This window comes from Dunckerocampus dactyliophorus, chromosome 8, assembly GCF_027744805.1.
Source record: "Dunckerocampus dactyliophorus isolate RoL2022-P2 chromosome 8, RoL_Ddac_1.1, whole genome shotgun sequence".
NCBI classification, from domain to species: domain Eukaryota; kingdom Metazoa; phylum Chordata; class Actinopteri; order Syngnathiformes; family Syngnathidae; genus Dunckerocampus; species Dunckerocampus dactyliophorus.
Window position 1 is genome coordinate 4,784,247 of NC_072826.1, and position 21,515 is coordinate 4,805,761.

The window sequence follows — 21,515 nt, forward strand, 5'->3', positions numbered from 1 at the left end:
CCTAGTGCCCACAAGACATTTTTTTTCTGAACGAGAAATCTTGTCACGTTTTAATCTCGTGAGATCTTGCGACACCCCTAGTAGACTGCAATATATCTGTTTTTCATTGTGCTTTTCTTAAAAGTAATATCTCGTCCTGTTCCCGTAGACCCAATCTCGTATATCGTCTCGTCTCGGGAACTGAGTGTCTCGTGACACCCCTGCTATGTTACCTACTGTACGGTACAAAATGGATTCTATTTTACGATAGCATCTGGCCTTAACAGTGTCTGCGTAGAAAAACTGACAAATGTAGTTGATGACCCCTGCTGTGGGTAGTTTGTGTGGATATTTGATAAGCCTTACAAGACATGACAAAACCTAATTACACACATCAGCCGGCTGCATCCGCATCCATACAAGATGTTGCCAGTGGTGTCGTTACACTAAGTGAGGGGCAACGTGAGCTTTTGGTACATTTGTGTCGACTCGCCTATACGACTCGGTGGGCTTGTTTTCTCTTCAGTATCCAGCCATAGGCCACTCTTACAATGAGATGAGAGCTGAGAGTGAGTCTGCAGAGAGCGAGAGAGAGGAGAAAAAGAGAATACCTCAGAATATCATAGTTGGGTTTGCAACACGGTACATACAGACGGAATGCATTATATGCCACCGAGCTCAGAGGTGAGATCTTTTCATATTGCAGAAACTAACAGTAATTGGCAGTATTTACAGTAGGATGTGCAAGGGGATACAGTTATTTACAACAGGTTGCCTAATCACCAGCTGCTATTATTATGCTCAATTATTGCCTTGTTTGACTTGCACTCACTTAGAATGTCGTTATGTACCTTTGCACAATGCAATGAGATCCACTAAAAGAGCTGTAAAACAACATCTGCCTTTTACAAAGACCACAATGCTCAGTTGCACAATGTTATTGGGCTTGTACTTTGCAGTCGTCAACCGCCAGGCTGTTTCTAGTATTTTATTATCAGTGGTTGCCACAGGACCCCAATCTATTTGTGGTGTAGGGTGGGCCTGCTCGATGATGTCGTCGTCCATTTTACATAACTGGACATGACGCGCGTGCATGTAATATTTACGGATGCTGTGGGAGACAAAAAGTGAGCAAATGAACTTTCTTCTGTTGCTTCTTTTTGTGTTTTTTTTTTAATGTCACAAGCAAGACGGCGCCGCCTGTGACTGCTATTAGATGGCGGAGTGGGGCACAGCAGCTACTCGTTGAGAAGAGCGATACGTGCTGTCATGTTAGTCCCCAAAAGTGTCCAATAGGCATGGACTGCTATGAGATTCTGACGGTATGGCAACCTTGGGCAAATATACCACAGTTTGACTGTTTCACAGTATCATAATTACAGCTCTTACATTTTTATTTGTTGTTTTAATGTTATTTTGAAATATCTTTATTGAAAAGAAGACAAAAACACTTTTCTGTTGAGCAATCATTTTTAAAAAATATAATAGAACGTGATGGAAGTGGAACATCCCAGGGTACAATGTTTTCACTTAAATGCTATATTAGTATATTTTGTCATGTTTTAAGGTGCAACATGTAGTGCCAATACGTGTTTGTTTACATTACAAGCCATTAAACCATGAGTTTATGCTAATGCTTCAAATGAGCAAAATACTGTAAGTATTCCATGTTATCATGAATGTAGCTGTTACTACATGCTCACAGCATGGATACAAAACCATAAAACCTTGTTGGAGCTTTTTGGAGCTGTTATAATAGTGGCCTTTCTAGGCGGAATAGGTGTGTCCCATTACGTGCATTAACTACCTGCCTCTTTTTACCTGTTTTTATATCTTTAGAAAGCGCAGAAAAGAGAAAGATGCGTGTTCATGTCTCAAATGAGGATTGTGGATGATGGACAAAATTCCAAAAATAGTGCACTTTTCCTTTAAACCATGAATGGAGCTTCATTATCTTTATAAAGGCAGAATTTTGTGATACAGCTTTTGTAGACTGTGCCTCATGAAGTGTCCACCGTATTATTGATGTCCCCAATAATAGTCCCAGAACCACAATAATGGATGCAGTCATATTCTCAGACACTGCGCGCCCTCATAACTAATTCACCTCTAGCAATGAACGCACTCTACATGAGCCAAATGGCAGTCACAACTCCAAGAAATAATGCAAAAGCTATCGTTATTATTCATAACAATATGGCAGCACGGAGGATAGATGTATGGCAACTACATCAAAACATGTTATGTAATAGCCAAGCTTGTGCAGCTTGTGTTTTTATTTTTTAAATTTGGGACTAATACTTTAAATTTCCACGCTTCCAAAATTGTTGTGGATAATTTTAGACTGCAGATGGTTGAGGAAGTGCCCAGTGCCAAATGGAACTATTTTGATTAAAGAGTGCTGAGTCAAGCAGACATAACAGTATGCTCCCAAATATCCCAGTCATCTCCGCCATAAAACAACAGTTAAAGCTCCTTCAAGCATTCACGCCAGTGAAAAGCACGTCATCTTTTGCCAAAAATGTTTTAATAATTATCGTTTATCAAAACTGTAAGCCGACAACACACTTACCACCAACATTACACTTACACTTACCATCAACAAGTCCCACACGTAAAAATTCAAGATTCAAGAGTTTTATTGTCATATGCACAGTAAAACAGGTAGTTCTGCTATGCAATGAAATTCTTGTTATGTTCATTCTCCCAAAAAAAGAAAGAAAGAAAACACAAGAAAATGAATAAGAACAGAAGAAACATTAATACCAATAAATTAAGCAAAAACAACAGAAGAGATATTAATACAAATAATTAAATAAATAAATAAATAAATAAAGTGCTATGAGTGTGTGCGTGTGTTGCGTGCGGCGTGTGTGAGTGCTTAGTTGAGAAGCCTGATTGCCTGTGGGTAAAAATGATGGTCTTTCTAACAGTGGTACATGTATGCTGTAAATTTGACCTGTATGATGACATATTTGTGAATTATTACGGCCTATTATTGTAAAAACGCTGTATTGGCATTAATACTGGTCCTGTATTTAGTAGAGTGCCCCCAGTGGTCAGAAGGTAGAATTGTGTCGTATTCAGTAATTCTTTTAATAGCGATGTAATGGCTCATTCTTTCCTCAAACCCTACACAATACCTTGTGTGGGTGTAAAGATGCTGGTGTGCTTTTGGTAGAATCATTTTCTAATGCATTAGTTTTTCATCAAACTGCCTCCACTTTACACAGCACCTTGTTGTCTTGATTACCGGACATTCCATGTTGTGTGGCGCTCACAAAGCCGCATTGTCGCCTTCGCGAGGACGAGACCATTGCAAAGAATCCGACTATCTGCTTCCACACAATAGAAGGTTTCATCACGGACTCCCATTACGCTAGTGGCAGTTTACAAAGCTCTCAGTAAGCACTTTGTCATAAAGCAATCCGTCAAACAATGCACATCAAACTTGTGGAAATAAAAAATGCAATGTTTTGCTCAGTGGACTCCTGTTTGCTGATGGATGGGAGAAATATTTTCAGAACTTCCTTTCATTTTTCTTTCTCCTGCAGGGAAACACATTAAAGTTGGTGTAGTGTTTAGAGATGAGGACCGTAAGTGTACTTAACTGGTCCCGAGGATAAAGAAGTCTGAGAATGTACACGAGATGGGTTCTTGACCCACCTCCAACTTGGGGTCATTGGTGTCCAAACTTTTACCAGCATTTAAGTGCATGTCAGCTTTGTGATATACTGTAGGTGAAAAGGCCTATCATCAGTATCAACTTCACTCTTTGCTATATCTCCCCCCATTTTTGCTGTTTTTTTTTTTTTATTTTCCAAATATTTCAACTGTCTTCTGAAATAATTTTTGTAAATTTTCTTCTCATAATATTATGACTTCCCATAATATTTTCATTTTACTGCCATAATATTCATCTAAATTTTTTCTCCAACCTAATTTTCCAAAAACGACAACTTTATTTTGTTTGTTTGCCTCTCATAATATTACAACTTTAAAAAAATAATGTATTTTTTCTTTCATATTTCAACTTCATGCTACTAAAATGACATTATTTATATTCATAATATTGCAAGTTTATTCTCGTAAAATTGTGGTTGTTTTTATTTTCCAACTATTTCAACGTTATTCTTGTGCATTTTCTTCTCATAATATTATGACTTTATTCCCATAAAATTTGGATTCTACTGCCATAATATTATAAATTTTTTTAATTTTTTTTCAATATTTGTTTTGTATGTTTGTTTCTCATTATATTATGACTTTAAAAAAACCCACCTTTTTTATTTTTAAGTAATATATTGTTAAGTAATATATTGTATGAATGTATATACTGCATATGCTATATAGATACATATGTAGCTTATTATTTACGCACAAATTGACCAAAATTAGTTTGAAAACAATTTAAAATATCATAAAAATGTTTCACTGCGCTTTATTTTGAAAAACATGCACCAGAATCACTCTGTCACTCTCACTAGCGTCTTGTGTATAAAAAAAAATAGTCCGTAAAATGTGTAGTGAATTGACGACAGCTTTCAGTTTTCTTTTTGTAGTATTATGACTTTATTCCCCTAATATTATAACTTTTTTTTCCCAACCTAATTTTCCAAAAATGACAACTTTAATTTGCTTTGTTTGTACCTCATAACATTATGAATTTATTATCATAAAATTGCGACTTTTTTCACGTTGGAATGCAACTTTTTTCTCTTAATATTTTGACTTTATTCTTGTAAAATTACAGCTGTTTTTTTGTTTTCATTTGTGCTGTTTTTTTTTTATTTCCAACTTTCTTCTTGAAATTGTATTCTCATAATAAGGACTTTATTCCCATACTGTATCAATTTTATTCGCCTAACATAACTTTTTCCGTAATCTAATTTTCAAAAAAAGTGCAATTCTATTTGTTGTTTTGTTTCTGATAAAATTACACCTTAAAAAAAACGTCTTTTTTCTTTAATATACTGTATGTTATATATTATATATATTACATTCTTCTCGTAAAATTGCGATCTTTGCTTGCTAGATTACAACCTGTAATATTTTGACTTAATTCTTGTAAAATTACTGCTGCTTTTTCAATTTTGTTAAATTATATTTTTTAGAATATCTAACGGGCCAATAAAAAAACAGCCGAGGGCCACAAACGGGCCCTGGACACCCCTGCTTTATTTCTATCGGAACCTAGCTTTTTGGACAATTCTGTGCTTCCAATTTTGTGGAAACGTTTTGGGAAAGCAGTTTTTTCCCATAGGAGGGGTGTGATTGGATGAGTTTGGTGTGGGAGAACCTGAACCCCATCAATCATCTTTTAAGGAAACCATGCCTACTCATCAATAGTGGGATCCAATCATTTCCAAAGTGGCCCAGTCAGCCTCCCCTCAGAGTATAGAATATGTTTGGAGTCTCCCCTACTCCTGCGATTGGCTGGCGACCAGTCTGCCTCTCGCCTGAAGTCAGGTGGGATAGGCTCCACCACACCCCTGAGACCCTAATGAGGATAAGCAGCATAGGAAATGGATGGATGGATCTCCGCTACTCTCTGAAAAATAGATTTTATTTTTATTTTTCCTCTGACATGAGTGACGTGAGGTTAGCAGGTTTGAAAAATATGTTTTTTCTTGATTTTTCTCCATCTGCTGCAGTCTCCCGGCGCCTCGCATTTTGAAATGTAATCAGAAATATGAAGCATCTTCTGAATTTGTGGAATAGCAACATTTGGGCGTGATGTGTCCGCACAATATTTTCCAGTGGTCAGGAGCTTGAGCTTTATCCTGCCGTCCAGTTTATCTGGTCTCAGAGACAGAGTGATGGTCACCCTGTCACTTTGAAAGCCTAACAGTGCGGTGATGCTTTGAAAAGATTCGCACTTGTGCAGCCGTCCAAGTCATCGGCAGTGACTCACAGCGGCTAACACACGCTCTATAGTTTAATTCCTTTCTTTCTGCCTTTATTTGGGACCGCGCAGGCCGAAATGATGCCTTTAAAGATGACGGCCATGACAATATTCTATGGGAGTTGTTATGACAGTGGGAATCCTCCGTACTTATTTCAGAATTCCTCCAATGCCCGATGGCCCGACGGAAAAAGACAACAAAACGTTTACTATGCTTCGCTGCTACCTTTTTTTTCCTCTACTGAAACACCTCACCATGGCCAAGCAGCTTCAAACAAGCCACACAATACACTTTGGCACATTCTAAAAAGTATCGTTTAACGAGAAAACTAAAAACAGCAAAAATGGAAAAATCAGTAGTAATTTTACAAAAAGAAAGTCAAAATATTAAAAGAAAAAACGTTGTCATCTAACAAGTTAAAGTCGTAATTTCATGAGAATAACGTTGTAATATTAAGAGGGAAAATAACATCATTTCAGTAGCAAGTTGAAATATTAAAGATTAAGTTGGAATTTTTGGACAGTTTTAATCTTGTGGCAATAAAGTCATAATATTAGGAAAGTATTAAGAAATATTAAGAACATTTAAAAAGAATAAAGTTGTAATAGTTGGAAAATTAAAAAAAAACACAACAACAGAATTGAAAAAAACAGCTGCAATTTTATGAGAGTAAAATGTAAATAATAAAAGAAAAAAGTTGCATTCTAACAAAAAAAAAGTTGCAATTTTACAAGAATAAACTTATATTAACTAACTTAATACAGGGTTTCCTCTAGGATTTTATGAAGCTGTGGTTGTGGGCTGCATCAGATTGCCGCCACTGTGTGATGCCGCAGCTGCGTCTGCAATTTTTTTTACAATTATGACAAATAACTATTTTTTTATGACTTAATTTATTTATTAACTTATTTACTGAACGTTTTTTAACAATCAGCAGAACATGAACCGAGAACATTGCAAAACTGTTAATTTAATGGCAAAGTTGCTGAGAGCACTTAAGTGAGAGTTTAAAATGTTGAGCCTCTTTTTGTTACCTGACCTATTTCGTCCAATAGCCCTCAGTGGAAAAAGTTTGGACAGAAAGAGTGCACAAGTTGATGAATACACCTACCTCTACACCTCGGACTTCACACACAACTCCACACAGTGTCACATCCAGAAGTTCTCCGACGACACAGCCATCGTTGGTTGTGTTTCAGAGGGGAACGATCTGGAATACAGGACGGTCATCAGGGACGGTCATCAGCTGGAGTGAGCTTAACCAGCTGCAGCTCAACACCAGCAAGACAAAGGAGATGATCATTAACTTCCAGAGGAAAACATCTCACTTTACACCGGTGAACATCCAGGGAGCGGACATAGAGTTGGTAGACAGCTACAAATTCCTGGGTGTTCACCTTAACAACAAGCTGGACTGGTCTGTCAACACCCACGCCCTCTACAAAAAGGGCCAGAGTCGCCTTCACCTGCTGAGGAGACTGAGGTCCTTTGGTGTGTGCAGGACTCTTTTACAGACCTTTTATGACTCTGTGGTGGCCTCAGCCATCTTCTATGCTGTGGGCTGCTGGAGAGGGGGCAGCACGGACAGGGACAGGAGCAGGATAAATAGACTGATCAGGCGAGCTAGCTCTGTCCTGGACGGTCCTCTGGACTCCGTGGAGGAAGTGGGGGAGAGAAGGATGTTGGCTAAGCTGACGTCCATCATGGACAACACCTCTCACCCGCTACATGACACTGTTGTTTCCCTGAGCAGCTCCTTCAGCACCAGACTGTTACACCCACGGTGTAAGAAGGAGAGGTTCCGCAGGTCCTTCATACTGACCGCTGTCAGGCTCTACAACACCTGCACCACCTGAACCATGTTGTAGACACTATGCTTTCTTTACACTGTTCTCTTTACTTGTCTTGCTGCTGTAACAAGTAAATTTCCCTGCTGTGGGATAAATAAAGTACATACAATACAATACGAATAATAATGAATAAGAAGAGTAGAATGGATGTCATCAAAACCATTAGCACAATTTGTCGTTTGGACAGTTTATTTTAACAGTGTTTGGTTAAACTATTTATTTGAACTACTTTCTGTCAAAAACAAGTTCAGATTGGAAGTGTGCACAAGAGAAAACTGTTTGAGCAACAAATGAATGTGCTGCGCATCTCAAAAGGGATGAAAGGTGTCGAGTCAATTTGTCACAAAACAATTACTGTCGATACAACTTAAATGAGCAGCGGTCTTTTCTTTACACCAATTACGGTACTCCGTATGCTGTTATCTTCTATCACCAGAGCCTGTCCGGCCTCACCTCAATAATTGATGACTAAATGAGACTTACAGGTCCCATATTGTGCTTCAACAATTTTAAATATGTCTCAGAGGTCCCACAATAGTCTATTGGAAGTGTGTTGGCAAAAATCCAGCCTTGATGTTGGAACTGAGACAGTTTAAAAGTGCTTTTAGTCAGCCCCACTGGGAACACGTTGTTTTGTACGTCCGTAGCTTTAATGCTAATGAGCTGTGTTTGTCTATGCCTGCTTCCAACAGTTTGTGGCTCCAATAATCAATTTTTTACTGGAACTCTGCACTTCTCCAATAGATGCCAAATTACAGTCGGCCCTTCGTTGTTTGAACATCGCCCCCTCACTCTTACTGCCCTTTTTCCAAAAATGAGTTACAGTGGCGGTTAACGTCGTTATTCCGTTCCAGAAGGTCTGACTCAAACCAAAGCGGACTCTAACCAAAGCAAATTTTCCCATAGAAAATAATGTAAATCCAATCAGTCCGTTCTAGACACCCAAAAATGTTAACCCAAAACAAATGAATAGACAGCTGAACATTTAACATCACTTTTACCTAGTTTTGCAAAAAGACAAGGGAAGGAGAGGAGATTATGCTTGGAGGGCAATCCATTTTTTTTATTTTAAGTTTTTATTTATTTATCCATCCATCCATCCATCCATTTTCTATACCGCTTCATCCTCATTAGGGTCACGGGGGCATGCTGGAGCCTATCCCAGCTGACTTCGGGCGACAGGCGGGGTACACCCTGGACTGGTCGCCAGCCAATCGCAGGGCACATATAGACAAACAACCATTCACACTCACAGTCATACCTATGGACAATTTAGAGTCACCAATTAACCTAACATGCATGTTTTTGGAATGTGGGAGGAAGCCGGAGTGCCCGGAGAAAACCCACGCGCACACGGGGAGAACATGCAAACTCCACACAGAAATGCCTAGGGGAGAATCGAACCCAGGTCTTCCCGATCTCCAGGCTGTTCCTGTATTGGCCAACGTGCTAACCACTAGAACACCGTGTGGCCCTTATTTATTTATTTATTTATTTATTTATTTTTAAAACTGTTTCTGCACTCATACCAAAAAAAAAATCTCTGCAGAGAGGTGTGTTAGAGGGTTTTTAACAGGCACAGTTTTACACTGAAAAAACAGTGCCACAAACATGACATACGAAATGAAGAATTGAACATTTCACATCATTTTACCTGTAGTGGACACCGTTGGACATGAAAAAAGGACAACAAGCATATAACAGCAATTTGTTCACCAAAGAAACATAGTGCTGCTGTCAAATGTGGCTCAAGTAAAATCCATCAAAGCAGCGCAAAAGCAGCACAAACTATGTGCAAACAATGCGGGCGGTGCGTATCGAAGCGTGCGTCTGCGTGCCTCATTCACATGAATGGCTTCACTTTCCCACCACCTCTTGGAGCAAGTTGGGGAATTGTCAAGTAGGTCCCTTGCAAATAATGGAATTAATGAAGCTAAGGATAATGCCTATTGTTGCGTGGCGTCACGTGGGACGCAGCGGACACAGCGGGACTGAGTAACGCTACGACTGCTTCACGGATGCAGGAAGTGGTGGTGACGATGTGGGAACAATGCACATCGCACGTAGTATTGTCATGCACTAGACGTAAACACTACTTGACAAGGTGTACATAAGTCGTGCTGGAGCGTGGTCATTTCCTGCCGACACAGTATGGCCGTGTGTTGTTTACATACCTGTGAAGTGCTGGGTTTATGCAGTTTTGTCCATGACATCATGAAACCCAGAACTTTAACCATTTGACACAAGTGAGGAAGTGACAGATTCTTTTTTTTTTAATGAAAAAGACATGTAAATACAGATTTTGGTATGTTCTCTTGTAGGCCACCTGCATCAGACCTGGGTCCTACAACAGGAGTCCATGGCAGTCATGGAACAGGAGACAGGTTGGCCTCCCATGACACCCCGCTGGCTGCCCCATCCCAGGGAGAGCAGGGCCACGGTCATGTGGCCAGGAAGAACTTGCACGTGGATGTGGGAAGCAACAGGGCCGGGAGGTCCCCTTCGGTATCCCCAGACCGAGGCAGCGTCCCTACCTCTCCTTACTCTGTGCCTCAAATAGCGCCCATGCCCAGCAGCAAGCTGTGCCCCGTCTGCAAAACGGCTGACCTGACTGGCACTGGTGATGACAAGCCAAACTTCAACACCTGCACCATGTGCCGCTCCATGGTGTGCAACCAGTGTGGCTTCAATCCCAACCCGCACCTCACTGAGGTAAGCACTACTCTTCACATTAAGAATGTGAATAATGATATACTGTATATGGAGTGACATAATACACTGCAAAGCCGTGTACTTGTTTTGCGTCACGTCATTTCCCCAGTAGGGGGTCTCTATATGGATGGTATGTACATACTATATATATAAACGTACTGTGAATGAGTCACTTACTGGATGTACGTATGACTGTCGGGTGCGTCATACTTGGCTGATGCAAACATCCTTTCAATTTTTTAAGATATTGGCTCAATCCCTTCCCAGCTGCATCTCAAACCTCACATCCACAGCAGATGGCGAACAGGCAGGTGGTGTCATGTGTGAATAGTGACGTCAGTCATACCCTATGTGAACAAAAGTATTGGCATACGTGGCCATTTGCACCTACAAGATGTGTAAATGGAATAAAATATGGAGTTGGTCACCTTCGTCTGCTCTTCTGGGAAGACATTCTGTAAGATTGTGGAGTAGAAGGTGTGTGCATGTGAGAATTTGTGAGGTCAGTGATGTTGGACCTGATATAGGGCCTGCTGACTCGCTGTTTCTGTTCTAGTTCATCCCAAAGGTGTTTAATGGGCTTCTCACACCAAATCCATCCAAGCATGCCGTAGTGGACCTTGCTCTGTCCAGTCGGAACAGAAAAGGGCCTTCTTCTCCAAACTGTTAGCTAGAAGCAGAGACTCTAAGGAGTGTTGCTAGCGGGTCCCAAAACGTTTGTCCTTCCATTACGCAGCCTACCGAATATCCGACGAGCAATACAGTATCTTACAAAAGTGAGTACACCTCCTCACATTTCAGCAACTGTTTTTTCTTACAGTGCATCTTTACAAGGGTCAATAATATAGAACAGGGGTGTCCCAACTTTTTCCAGTGAAGGCCACGTACTGAAAAATGAAAGGATGCAAAGGCCACTTCATACTTTGCTACGAGTTCTTTCTTAAATTCATTAGTTTCCAGAGTCTGACACTTGTAACTTTCTTTGGTGTCGTTTTGCAGCCGTACTCAATAAAAGAAGAACAGTCTGTCTGAAAGCCTATTCACCGAACACTCAGAAATACGCAATGTGCTTGAACGCCTCATCACCGCAGGGTGCACAGTGTTTTATTGTATGACGAAAGGGAACAGATACCGAGTTGTTCAGCGTTCTGTGTGCGTTCTATGAATAAAAAAATCGATTTATAATAAAAAACATGACATATATATATATATATATATATATATATATATATATACTGTATATATATATATATATATATATATATATATATATATATATATATATATAAAGACAAATCTTTGTGTTGTTGTTAGGTATTAGTATCAACATTTTAGCTTTTTCTAGTTACATTATGCCTTTCTGCTTTATTTTTTTAACTTTTACTGGGTTTTTGTTTATTTTATTTACAATGAGCCACGTTCCACGGATGGCCCCTGCACCACATTTTGGACATCCGAGTGTGTCCAAGCTCTCCTTTCTTGGCACTGTTGGTCAGGGGCTGGGTTGCATTGTGGAGGTTTTTTTTTTTACAGCTTTCAGACGTGCATTGCATAGCGTTACGGAGATGGAGCTCACTTACGCTCGCCTGCTCGGTGGATTCTTCACCTTTGACGATGGCTTTTATTTAATTACCGAATAAATGCGTGATGCAGGAAACTCTTAAATGCACACCCTTACTTGTGGCTAAAATGTCAATACGGATCTCTTCTATGTATGAGGTGTGTTATGAAACGGAAGAGGTGATCACGGGTGCTTGAAAGTTGGTGCTGAGCCAAATGCAATGAGTGTCAATGGAAGCGCTCGGTGATTAAGGGTGCAGACAAGTCCGAACATCTACGTGGGTTGATGTGACAAATCTTTAAGTAAAATTGATGAAATGTAGAGTTACTACAGCTTCTGCTCGACGCTGTGAACACCAAAGTAGGTTAGATTGCAAGGTGTGCATAAATCACTTAATGTACGCTTCCAATAACGCCTTGCACACTGCCACTTCCATATGACTGTATTATCATCCATAGTAGCCATGCTATAGTTCACAGTCTGATTGGCTTCTGTCCTCACCAGCTTTTCTCCAAACCACAAATCTCCTCACCTTTTTATCGACACCCTGAGTCTATAGTGTCCCAACTGTAAAAGAACCACCATCCGTTCTTCACAGAGACCGAGTCACCAACGCGTGGACGATTTGTTTGGTCATTCGATTCCGTGGAATGTTGCTCGTACAAAGGGGACTAGTTTGTTAGGTGCACTGTCTGGCCATAATGATTACATACATATTTTTGACAATCAATTTTGTCGAAAACCGGGGGCGTACGAAAACAGAGGCACCACTGTTTACTGTAATAAAATGCTTGCTGAAATATGAGCAATGTACTGACTTTTGTGAGAGACTGTAAATAACTGAGATTGTCACAGACTTCTTCCAATGTGTCATCACCTCTGATTAGGCAACATGATTCACTGGTCCATGTGCCTCCGTTTTTAGGTGCCGTTACATTGTAAAAATAGCATTCAGCACTAGAAAAAATGAACTCCATCCGTCTTAGGAGACACTAGTGAGCATCCAAATGAAGCCCCGAGCGAGCTAGGACCAAAAAGCTCTTTATAACCCCACTGAACAGTTCCCCAGCAGCTCCCCATCATTGAAATGCATCTTCAGAGTCATTGCTTGTCAACAGGTAGAGGAGGAGAGAGAAAGATTATTGCTGTCTTCCCAAAATAAATCACTTGCCTAATTTGAATTAGGCCATGCTTCACTGTGACTGTGAGTCAAGTGTGGCTGTGTCATCTGTCACAAAGTTTCACATCATCTGCCTGTGATTCATGTTGAAAATTGCAGCCAAGATGCATTGTCACTTAAGCTGACCTGAAGGCTTGCAGAGCACAGCTGCAGGTTGAGTAAATACTCGGATTGTAGGTGTGAAAGGTTGAGTGTTTGTACTGCAGAGTATATAACTGGATGGACTAACGTGTTGGCATAAATGCAAGTGTGAGTGTGTGTTTTTACAACTGCTTAAAAGGACTTGTTTGCTTTGTATAAAATATAAAAACTATATGACAATATATTGCAACCTACTAATTTAATTTCAACTACGCTACACTGTTCTGCACTCTGTGTATTAGGGGAGATTAAAACAATTTGTCGTTCAGAAAAAAAACTGTTGTCATTAAATTAATGATGCTAGCCAAGGTTCCACTGTGTGGGGGAATAATAACAACTACGTCAACTCTAAACATCTACCGTAATTTCCGGACAGCGGTATGTAAGCCGCACGCACTAAATTTAAAGAGAAAAAAAGATGTGTACATACAGTATATAGGCTGCACCTGTCTATAAGTCGCAGGCGTCCGTATCGTAACATGGGATGTTTAGTATGCAGAAAGATTTAAACTTTTGATTAAATAAACAGAACAGTGCGTGTAAGATGCCTAGTTAAACAGAAAAATCATTTATTGCCATCCTCCTCCTCCTCTTGGGAACTAAAACCACTAAAGTCATCTTCTTCAGCATCACAATTGAACAGCCTTGTAATTCCTTCATCACACACTTTGTCCATCTCTCTCTTTCGTTGTCGCTCTTTGTGTCACTGTTGTCTCGAGCCATTCGCCATTTAGCTTGAGCTAAAGCTCTTCATCACGCAGTCGTCCAGCCTTTTGAAACCCGTTGGTGACGGTTGGCAGTCCGAGCGGTCCAAACAGAAGCTGTAGTAATTCTACACTTGATCAAACCTACTTAAGATGTATCAGAAATCGCTGCATAATACTTCAAAACGAGATATTAGCTTCCACTTCACTCATCCACATCATTACTTGCTGAAGCTGCACTCTAACCATTGTGGGAAATGTAGTTTTTTCCCATAAATTTACCACATCACTGTACAAGCCCCAGTGTTCAAAGCATGAGGAAAAAAGTAACAGCTTCTATAATGGGAGTGATGCCAGCTCTCAGCATGCCCCTATACTCATACCAGTAGGGGTGCATGCTTTGACAAATTGTCACTTTTTTGTGCGCAGTGAGCATTTCAACAACAGAAGAGTTAGCGTACACAAATGGCACATTGTTGGTATTCTGTACGGTATTCCTGTAAGGATGTTATAACATTTAAGCAAGAATTCGGAATGTCAAAGCAAGTTTAGTCTGGATGTGATTCAGATTGCAGATTTGCATGAATTTGAAATTTAACATGGAAAATCCCATTTTACATGTTCACACACTGTCTCAGCTTCTTGTGCTGCAAAAGCATTACAATCCTATCTTGCAGCTGCTCACTCATTGATTTTGCAGGTGACAAATGTTTAAACCTTGGTGCAGGTTGGTTGGTTTCTGAGTTAGTATTGTGGGTGACGCTGTGCAGTAGTTGGAGAGTAATGTGTGGAGAGACACAGTAAAGAATAGCTCATCGCAGGCAGAGGAGGCAAACGTGGCAGCACAGAGGACTGCGGAGGTGGATGTTATGGCTCAGCCTTGGTGAGCTTGTCAGATGCTGAGAGAGCAACACAGAGTGAAAGCGCCTTGCCTCTGGAGATGTGAAGATTTACCACCCTAACCTACTTAGCATGGATTTGGCTTTTGCCCCACAGCAGCATATTTAATGTAGAGTTATCATTTGTCAATGATACTGATACATATTCTTTCACCAATCAATGCTGATCAAGACAATCCTGAGAAACAGATGGATTACATGCATTGAATAGGGATGAGGGGAGATTAAAACGTGACAAGATTTCTCGTCTCGTGGGCACTAGGCCTGGGAAAATAATAAAACAAGTAATTAATCACACAATAAATGACAATGAAGTGTATAATCAATATATTGCCATGTCCATGCGTGTCTGTTTTCCTTGTCTATCGTTGGAAGAGGGTTCAGTCTGTGCACTGTGCCATTGCTTTCTGCAACTTGGCACATTTTGCGCCATACAACGACCGCATGAACGGAGTGAACTCTTTTGTCAGTTATACAGTCTCTTTGTCTCGGTGGGTGGAGGCGGGGCCGCTAGCATACACACAGAGTGCAGAAGAGTGTAACATAGTAGAAATTACACTAGTAGATTGCAATATATTGTCATATTTTAAAATATTTTTTCATTGTACTTTTCTTAAAAGTAATGTTAAAATCTCGTCTCGCAGGCCCAATCTCGTGCATCATCTTGTCTCGTGAAGTGAGTGTCGTGACATTATCACTGGTACCTTTGTCCTTTTGTTCTCTTTATTTTTGTCAAAAGTGACTTTTTGATGATGTTCTACCAGCAATATGTGTCCCATGAACACCAAACATAAGAAAAATCTATCATCCCCCTCACTTGGACAGAAGTTCCGGGTTTTCCTGACAGCAAAAACTAGGGATGTCTGATATTGGCTTTTTTGCAGATAACCGATATTGTCCAACTCTCAATTTTCTATTCCGATATCAACCAATACCGATATGTGTAACATCACATATCTCCTGTGGTGGAAGGACTAGACCGCCAGATATATTTACTTCTTCCTCACCGATTTGTGAGTGCCACAGTATTAACTACATGATGCAGCAATGCTGCAATTTTGCAAATGTTGGTGCTTAAAGGGCTATATTGGCTATCATTATAGGGAAAAAACCCCATACCAATATTGGCCGATACTACATTTTTTGCCAATATCGGGCCAAAAACCTAAGAGTGCTAAAATATTATTGGATAAATAAGTTTCACCTCGGAAGGCATTATTTCTATTTCCATTATTTTCTATGGGGAAAATTGTCGTCATGGAACAGTTTGAATTTGACCTCAAAGGTTCCAGTGTAGTCCCCAGTTCCTTCTGACTCAACATGCTGTGTATTGCAGGGACAATATGTGCCCAATCTTCACCGAAGAGGATTTCCCTTCAATTTACAGAAAGATTGCACTGCTGATTAAAGTGCTGGAACCCAAGGGAGGTTCCACATTTGGTTATTGCCAGCCACCATAAAGTCTCATGTGCATTTTCCATTGAAAAATTAGTATAAAGTAAATACCTGTCTTTTTCTCAATGATGTGACTGCAGATGAAACTGCGGATAATCATGACGTTGGACATAGATGACAACAAAGTACATGAAGTATATCACCTGCAAATGGCTGTGAGGAAGGTGGTCCATTCAGTATGGAAAGGCTGCTCATTATTTCAGACCAGAAGTATAATCCAGAACTGGGGGGAAATGAGACAGACTCTGAGAGGGAGAATAATAGAATAGAGAAGTAATGCTTAGAGAGATAAAGTACCACAGAAATTCCCTCATGACAATATGCTCCCCTACTATAATACAGGGGTAGCATGTGCTTTGTAATTGCTGTAGTTTCTATGAATAGAGCCTACCTTGCAATGACGGTTTGGTCCTGATGTGCCAATCCTCAAAGAAACCACAAAAACACAAAAGAGTTATTGCAACTACACTCGTACCTCGTTTATGGTGGTTAATTGGTTCCAGACTCTGCCGTGATAGGTGAATTTCCACAAAGTAGGATTCAACATTAATAAATGGAATATTTTTGTAGTTATGGCATAGAAAAATTGTTTACGATCTTTTAAGTACAGTTTTTAACATTATTAGACATGAAATAACATCCCTATAGTCACCTTTGCACTCCTATTACCCTATATAGTAGATATAATCAGAGAAAATAAGACATATTAGACATAAATAAGATAACACAGACTCACACATCACACGTTGCATGAGTTAGATACGTAATAAGAGTAACTAAGCCATTTAAGACCTAAATAAAACTCTTGCTCTTGTGTACGTGTCACAGTAAATTTGCTCCCTAGGTGACATTGTGTCATTATGCCTGTTGTGAGATCATTTGAACCTGCAATAAATGCCTGTCCTGGTGATTGCGTTGGGTGCTTATCTCACCAAACAATTACTGACATCGAGTGGCCAATGTAGAATAAATACTACATTCACAGTTACAACATTTCTACTGCCTTGTATTTGTATTTTAGTTATTTAGCCATTTTTATGATTGAAAATGCTTCATTTAGGCGAAGAATAAGTACAATTTGCTTAAATATGCTTTTAAATTTTTTTTACTACTAATAACAGGCCAGATTCTACCAGGAAACAGCAATCATATATTAAGTAATTACCTTGTGAAAAACCGTAAGATGTTCACACCACAATGTAGCGAGGGACGAGTGTACATTGATTTAGGTCTTCCAGCTTATATGTGAACACTCGTGTAAAACAACAGCTGAAGGACACCCTTGAAACCCAAATCTCTACGGAGCTTGGTGTTATCTGCCGTGAAGAGTAGCGTCAGCAGCTCCCAAGCTCTCTGGAGATGGATTTATTCTATGCTTTGCTTGCAGTGATTACTTTTTAATGCTCCTGTTTGAAGGTTGTCTTTGGAACTTCCTCCTTTCGCAGTCTTTTTTTTTTTTAACCAACAATCCCACGAGCGGAGGAACTGTTTAACAGATGCGCCCACACAAAAGACTCTGCTGAAGAACTCTGTGTAACACACAGTTAGCGAATTCTATTGTCCATCAGGTTGGTAGTTAAGCAACTAATCCCCTTAAATTCAATCAAATGTTTCCAACCCACAAATGTTAATTCTCTGTCTTAGACACTCCTGATCTGAAAAGTGACAACCAGTTGAAATTGCAAGAATGTACATTTTAAACTGTTGGAGGTTCTAAGTCGAGCTTCAAAATGCAAAAAGTATTAATGGAAGTGAGACAAAAATGCAATTTATTGCAAAGCAGCATTAAAGTGTAATAGGCTGTTCATCAGCTGATCAAAAGTTTTAGACCATAGCTAAAAAATAAAATGTATAAAAAAGGAGTGAGTAATGAGTAGCTGTGCCATTCTTGTTAATGAGGTGAAAAATGGGTTTGGGCATGCTTGATGCCAGTGTTTCCAGGAGGCTATTGGGAATGTTGTTCCAGGTGGTGAAGATGGCTTCACGGAGGGCATCCACTGTCTGGAACTGATGTCACTTTTTGTAAACCTCCCTTGCCATCCATCCCCAAATGTTCTCCATTGGATTTAGATGAGGGGAACACACAGGATGGTTCAAAAGAGTGAGCTTATTCCTCTGGAAGAAGTCCTTTGTGAAGTGCAGCATTGTCCTGTTGAAAAAGCCAGTCATTACCACACAGACGAGGGCCTTCAGTCATGAGGGATGTCCCCTGCAGCATCTCCACATAGCCAGCTGCCGTTTGACGCCCCTGCACAACTTGAAGGTTCCATTGAAGGATCATGATGGCGCCCCCTTCACTGTGCCGTGTGGAAAACATTTTGAAGCTCAGCTTAGAACCTTCTTAAAATCCAACAGTGCAAAATGTACATTTTTCACATTTTTCAACAGCTCTTAACATTATGAGCAGGACTGTATTGAATTTCACATTTACGTATTTCATACGTTTTTGCTTCCGGTTATATTGTGAGTTATGGAAGGCTTGTTTTTGATTTTGGTTTTTATTCCCTCTTGGATGAAAGTCGGATTTAAAACAGTGAAGCAATTATTACTTTGATTATGTGTCCCAAATGTTTTACTTCTCTGCTGTAATTGACAGAAAATCCTTTCATTGCAAGTCAGATAAGACACTTAAAGTAAATGTATTCATAATTTATCACCAAGCGTCCATGTTATCCCTCGCTGTAAATGTAGTAAATGTCAGTGTTAAGCGCGTTGGCCTATAATGTCAAGCCGGAGCTTTAAGTGGACAAACAGTATGAAGTGGGTCAAGAATCCATCGGAGACTCTTCTCTCTGAATTTTGCATATACTGAAATATGTTGCAAGGAACACTGCCAGAAAGTAAATCTGGGACACTGGTTTAATTATTATCCCCCGAATTCAGTGCATTTAAAGTTTCCTCACACTAAAGTTGGATGGGGTTCTGCAACATGAAATATGTTAGATATGGTTTTCTTTGTTGCTGATGTTTGAAAAAAATGGAAATAGTTTATCTTTGGTCACTGAACTAGCTTATCTCTGACAATTAGACATACTTCAGTTCAGTGAAAGCCAAATAAGGTCACAATTAGAGATACTTGATTTTGTCTTTCTCACCGATATCCGATGTTTTTCAGCACTTTATTACCAATACCGGTATCAACTGATACCGACATAGGCAGTGGCTCTTCCCTCAAACTAATGTTGTGTAATGAACACATTATACTTCTTCTACTCTGATATCACTGGATGGTTTTCAGAAATCAACACTGGAAACGCTAAATAAGACAAATACAGCAATATGCAATACAGTCGTCCTTTGTTTATGCTGGTTCCAGACCCAACCGTGATAGGTGAATTTCCACAAAGTAGGATTCAATATTAATTAAATAAAATATTTTCATAGTTCAAGCCTAGAAAACCTGTTTGTGACTTTCTAAATACAATTTTTACCATTTTTAAAGCCCTGTAGACATGAATAACACCCCTATAGTCACCTTTACATTCTTATTATTTTTTGTTTACACATTGCAACTCTAATGCACAGGCTACGGGATCACTGCTGCTTTAAGCATAACATGCTAGCGAGCCAACTAGTTAGCCTCCAATTTAGTTATTCTAAACTTAAGAAAGGGTTTCAAACGGAGTGGGGAAAAAGGACAAAGTAAGAAGCCAAAAACCTACCACTTACACACGGAATGGGAGGAGAAGTTGTTTTCACTATGTCATGTCATGCCATGACCGACTCCATGCAGTAGTAACATTACTGAGGCCTAGTGACCACAATATTACATATGACATCTCTTTTAATATTTTTGGACTAATAATAGACCATTGTCAACCACCAAACAGACATCGTTTATCAATTAATTAAGTATTAAAAACTGTGATAGAGTGAGGGAGCGACGTTCGAAACACAAAGTGGCACGGGCCGACTGTACAGGTTATAGAGTCTTAATACCCCCTCGCATAACCAGCGCTTAATGTCACATTTCACATGACAGGTCCGACTTTAGTTTTGTTTTTTCTTCTTTTCCACGTTGTTTCCTGTTCTGTGCTCTTATTTTGGTTTTCTGTTTCCTGCCTGGTCGCTGTAAAGCACGTGCAGTGGTACCTGTTCCGCATTACACAATGAGCAAAACGTCACACTATACAGTCATTGCAAGTTGCGTATTTACAATCCAAAGGTGAAATAGTTGGAAATAGTTCCACACTATGGACAATACTGAGCTAGCAAGCATGCTACTCTGTAGCGCACGTCAAAAACGATAACACTATGATATGTTATCCAATATTGGTGGATAATATCAATTGAACGATAGTTATCACTGTCATTTTCATAGGAGCAGATCCTTGTACAGTATTCATTGTCAGATCCAGTGTACTTTAAAGACACTTGATGTGTACACTATACCATTATGCTGAGGTGTGGATATACAGTATAAAAAAGATCCTGTGCTAAACTCCAGTATGCTTGCCATGTAAAACCTTGGACCCCTATTGTCCCTTGGAGACCCCAGCACACAGAAGGGGTGCTTACATTGCTACATACAGTATTAGTGTAAGCACCATGTGAACTTTCACACATAAATCAAGACTGCAAAGTAGAGATTACCGCAGACAGTAAAGAAGCAACAGGAAGAATTTCAATGTGTTTTGGCCCAATTTGAGAGGAAGGGATAGACTACTGCATCCTAAGTAGCTGTATATCTAATTACTGCACGCTCTTCTTCACCTTTGTTTCTCTTTCTGACCAATCTTGCTTTTCTGAGCAGGGATGTAACTTTCACGATGGACCTGTCTGCAGTTTTTAGGTCTTTTCTTAAAGCTTTTCACAGTTTAAGTCAAATAGCAAAACATCTAAAAACTAAAATCATGACATAAATATTACAATGTAGTGATGCTGAAGCCTCCAAACGTTCACAACAAAACTATCACAAGTTTAGTTTATTGTAGTGTATTCACGTCACAACTTGGTTCCTCATGAAGTCTTTAGTTTTAGAACATACCGTTGAGCACTGCAGCACATACAGGCGGTTTTGTGATTATGTCACACTCTTGTAAATGATTAATACCGTACAAAAGGAAAAAGAGAACTACTTACATTCCCACACCAAGGAAGGATACGTCACTTTTGCTCTTTTTAGTTA

General features: G+C 39.7%; 1 protein-coding gene across 3 annotated transcripts in view; it reads left to right on the plus strand.

The window, feature by feature from the left end:
* Positions 1–21,515, plus strand: part of bsnb (bassoon (presynaptic cytomatrix protein) b) — an 82,667-nt gene that overhangs the window by 1,521 nt on the left and 59,631 nt on the right. For all 3 annotated transcript variants that reach the window (XM_054783788.1, XM_054783789.1, XM_054783790.1), the window contains exon 2: positions 10,057–10,447. In XM_054783788.1, coding sequence (XP_054639763.1) covers positions 10,057–10,447 — 391 coding nt within the window. The remainder of the gene's footprint in view (positions 1–10,056; positions 10,448–21,515) is intronic.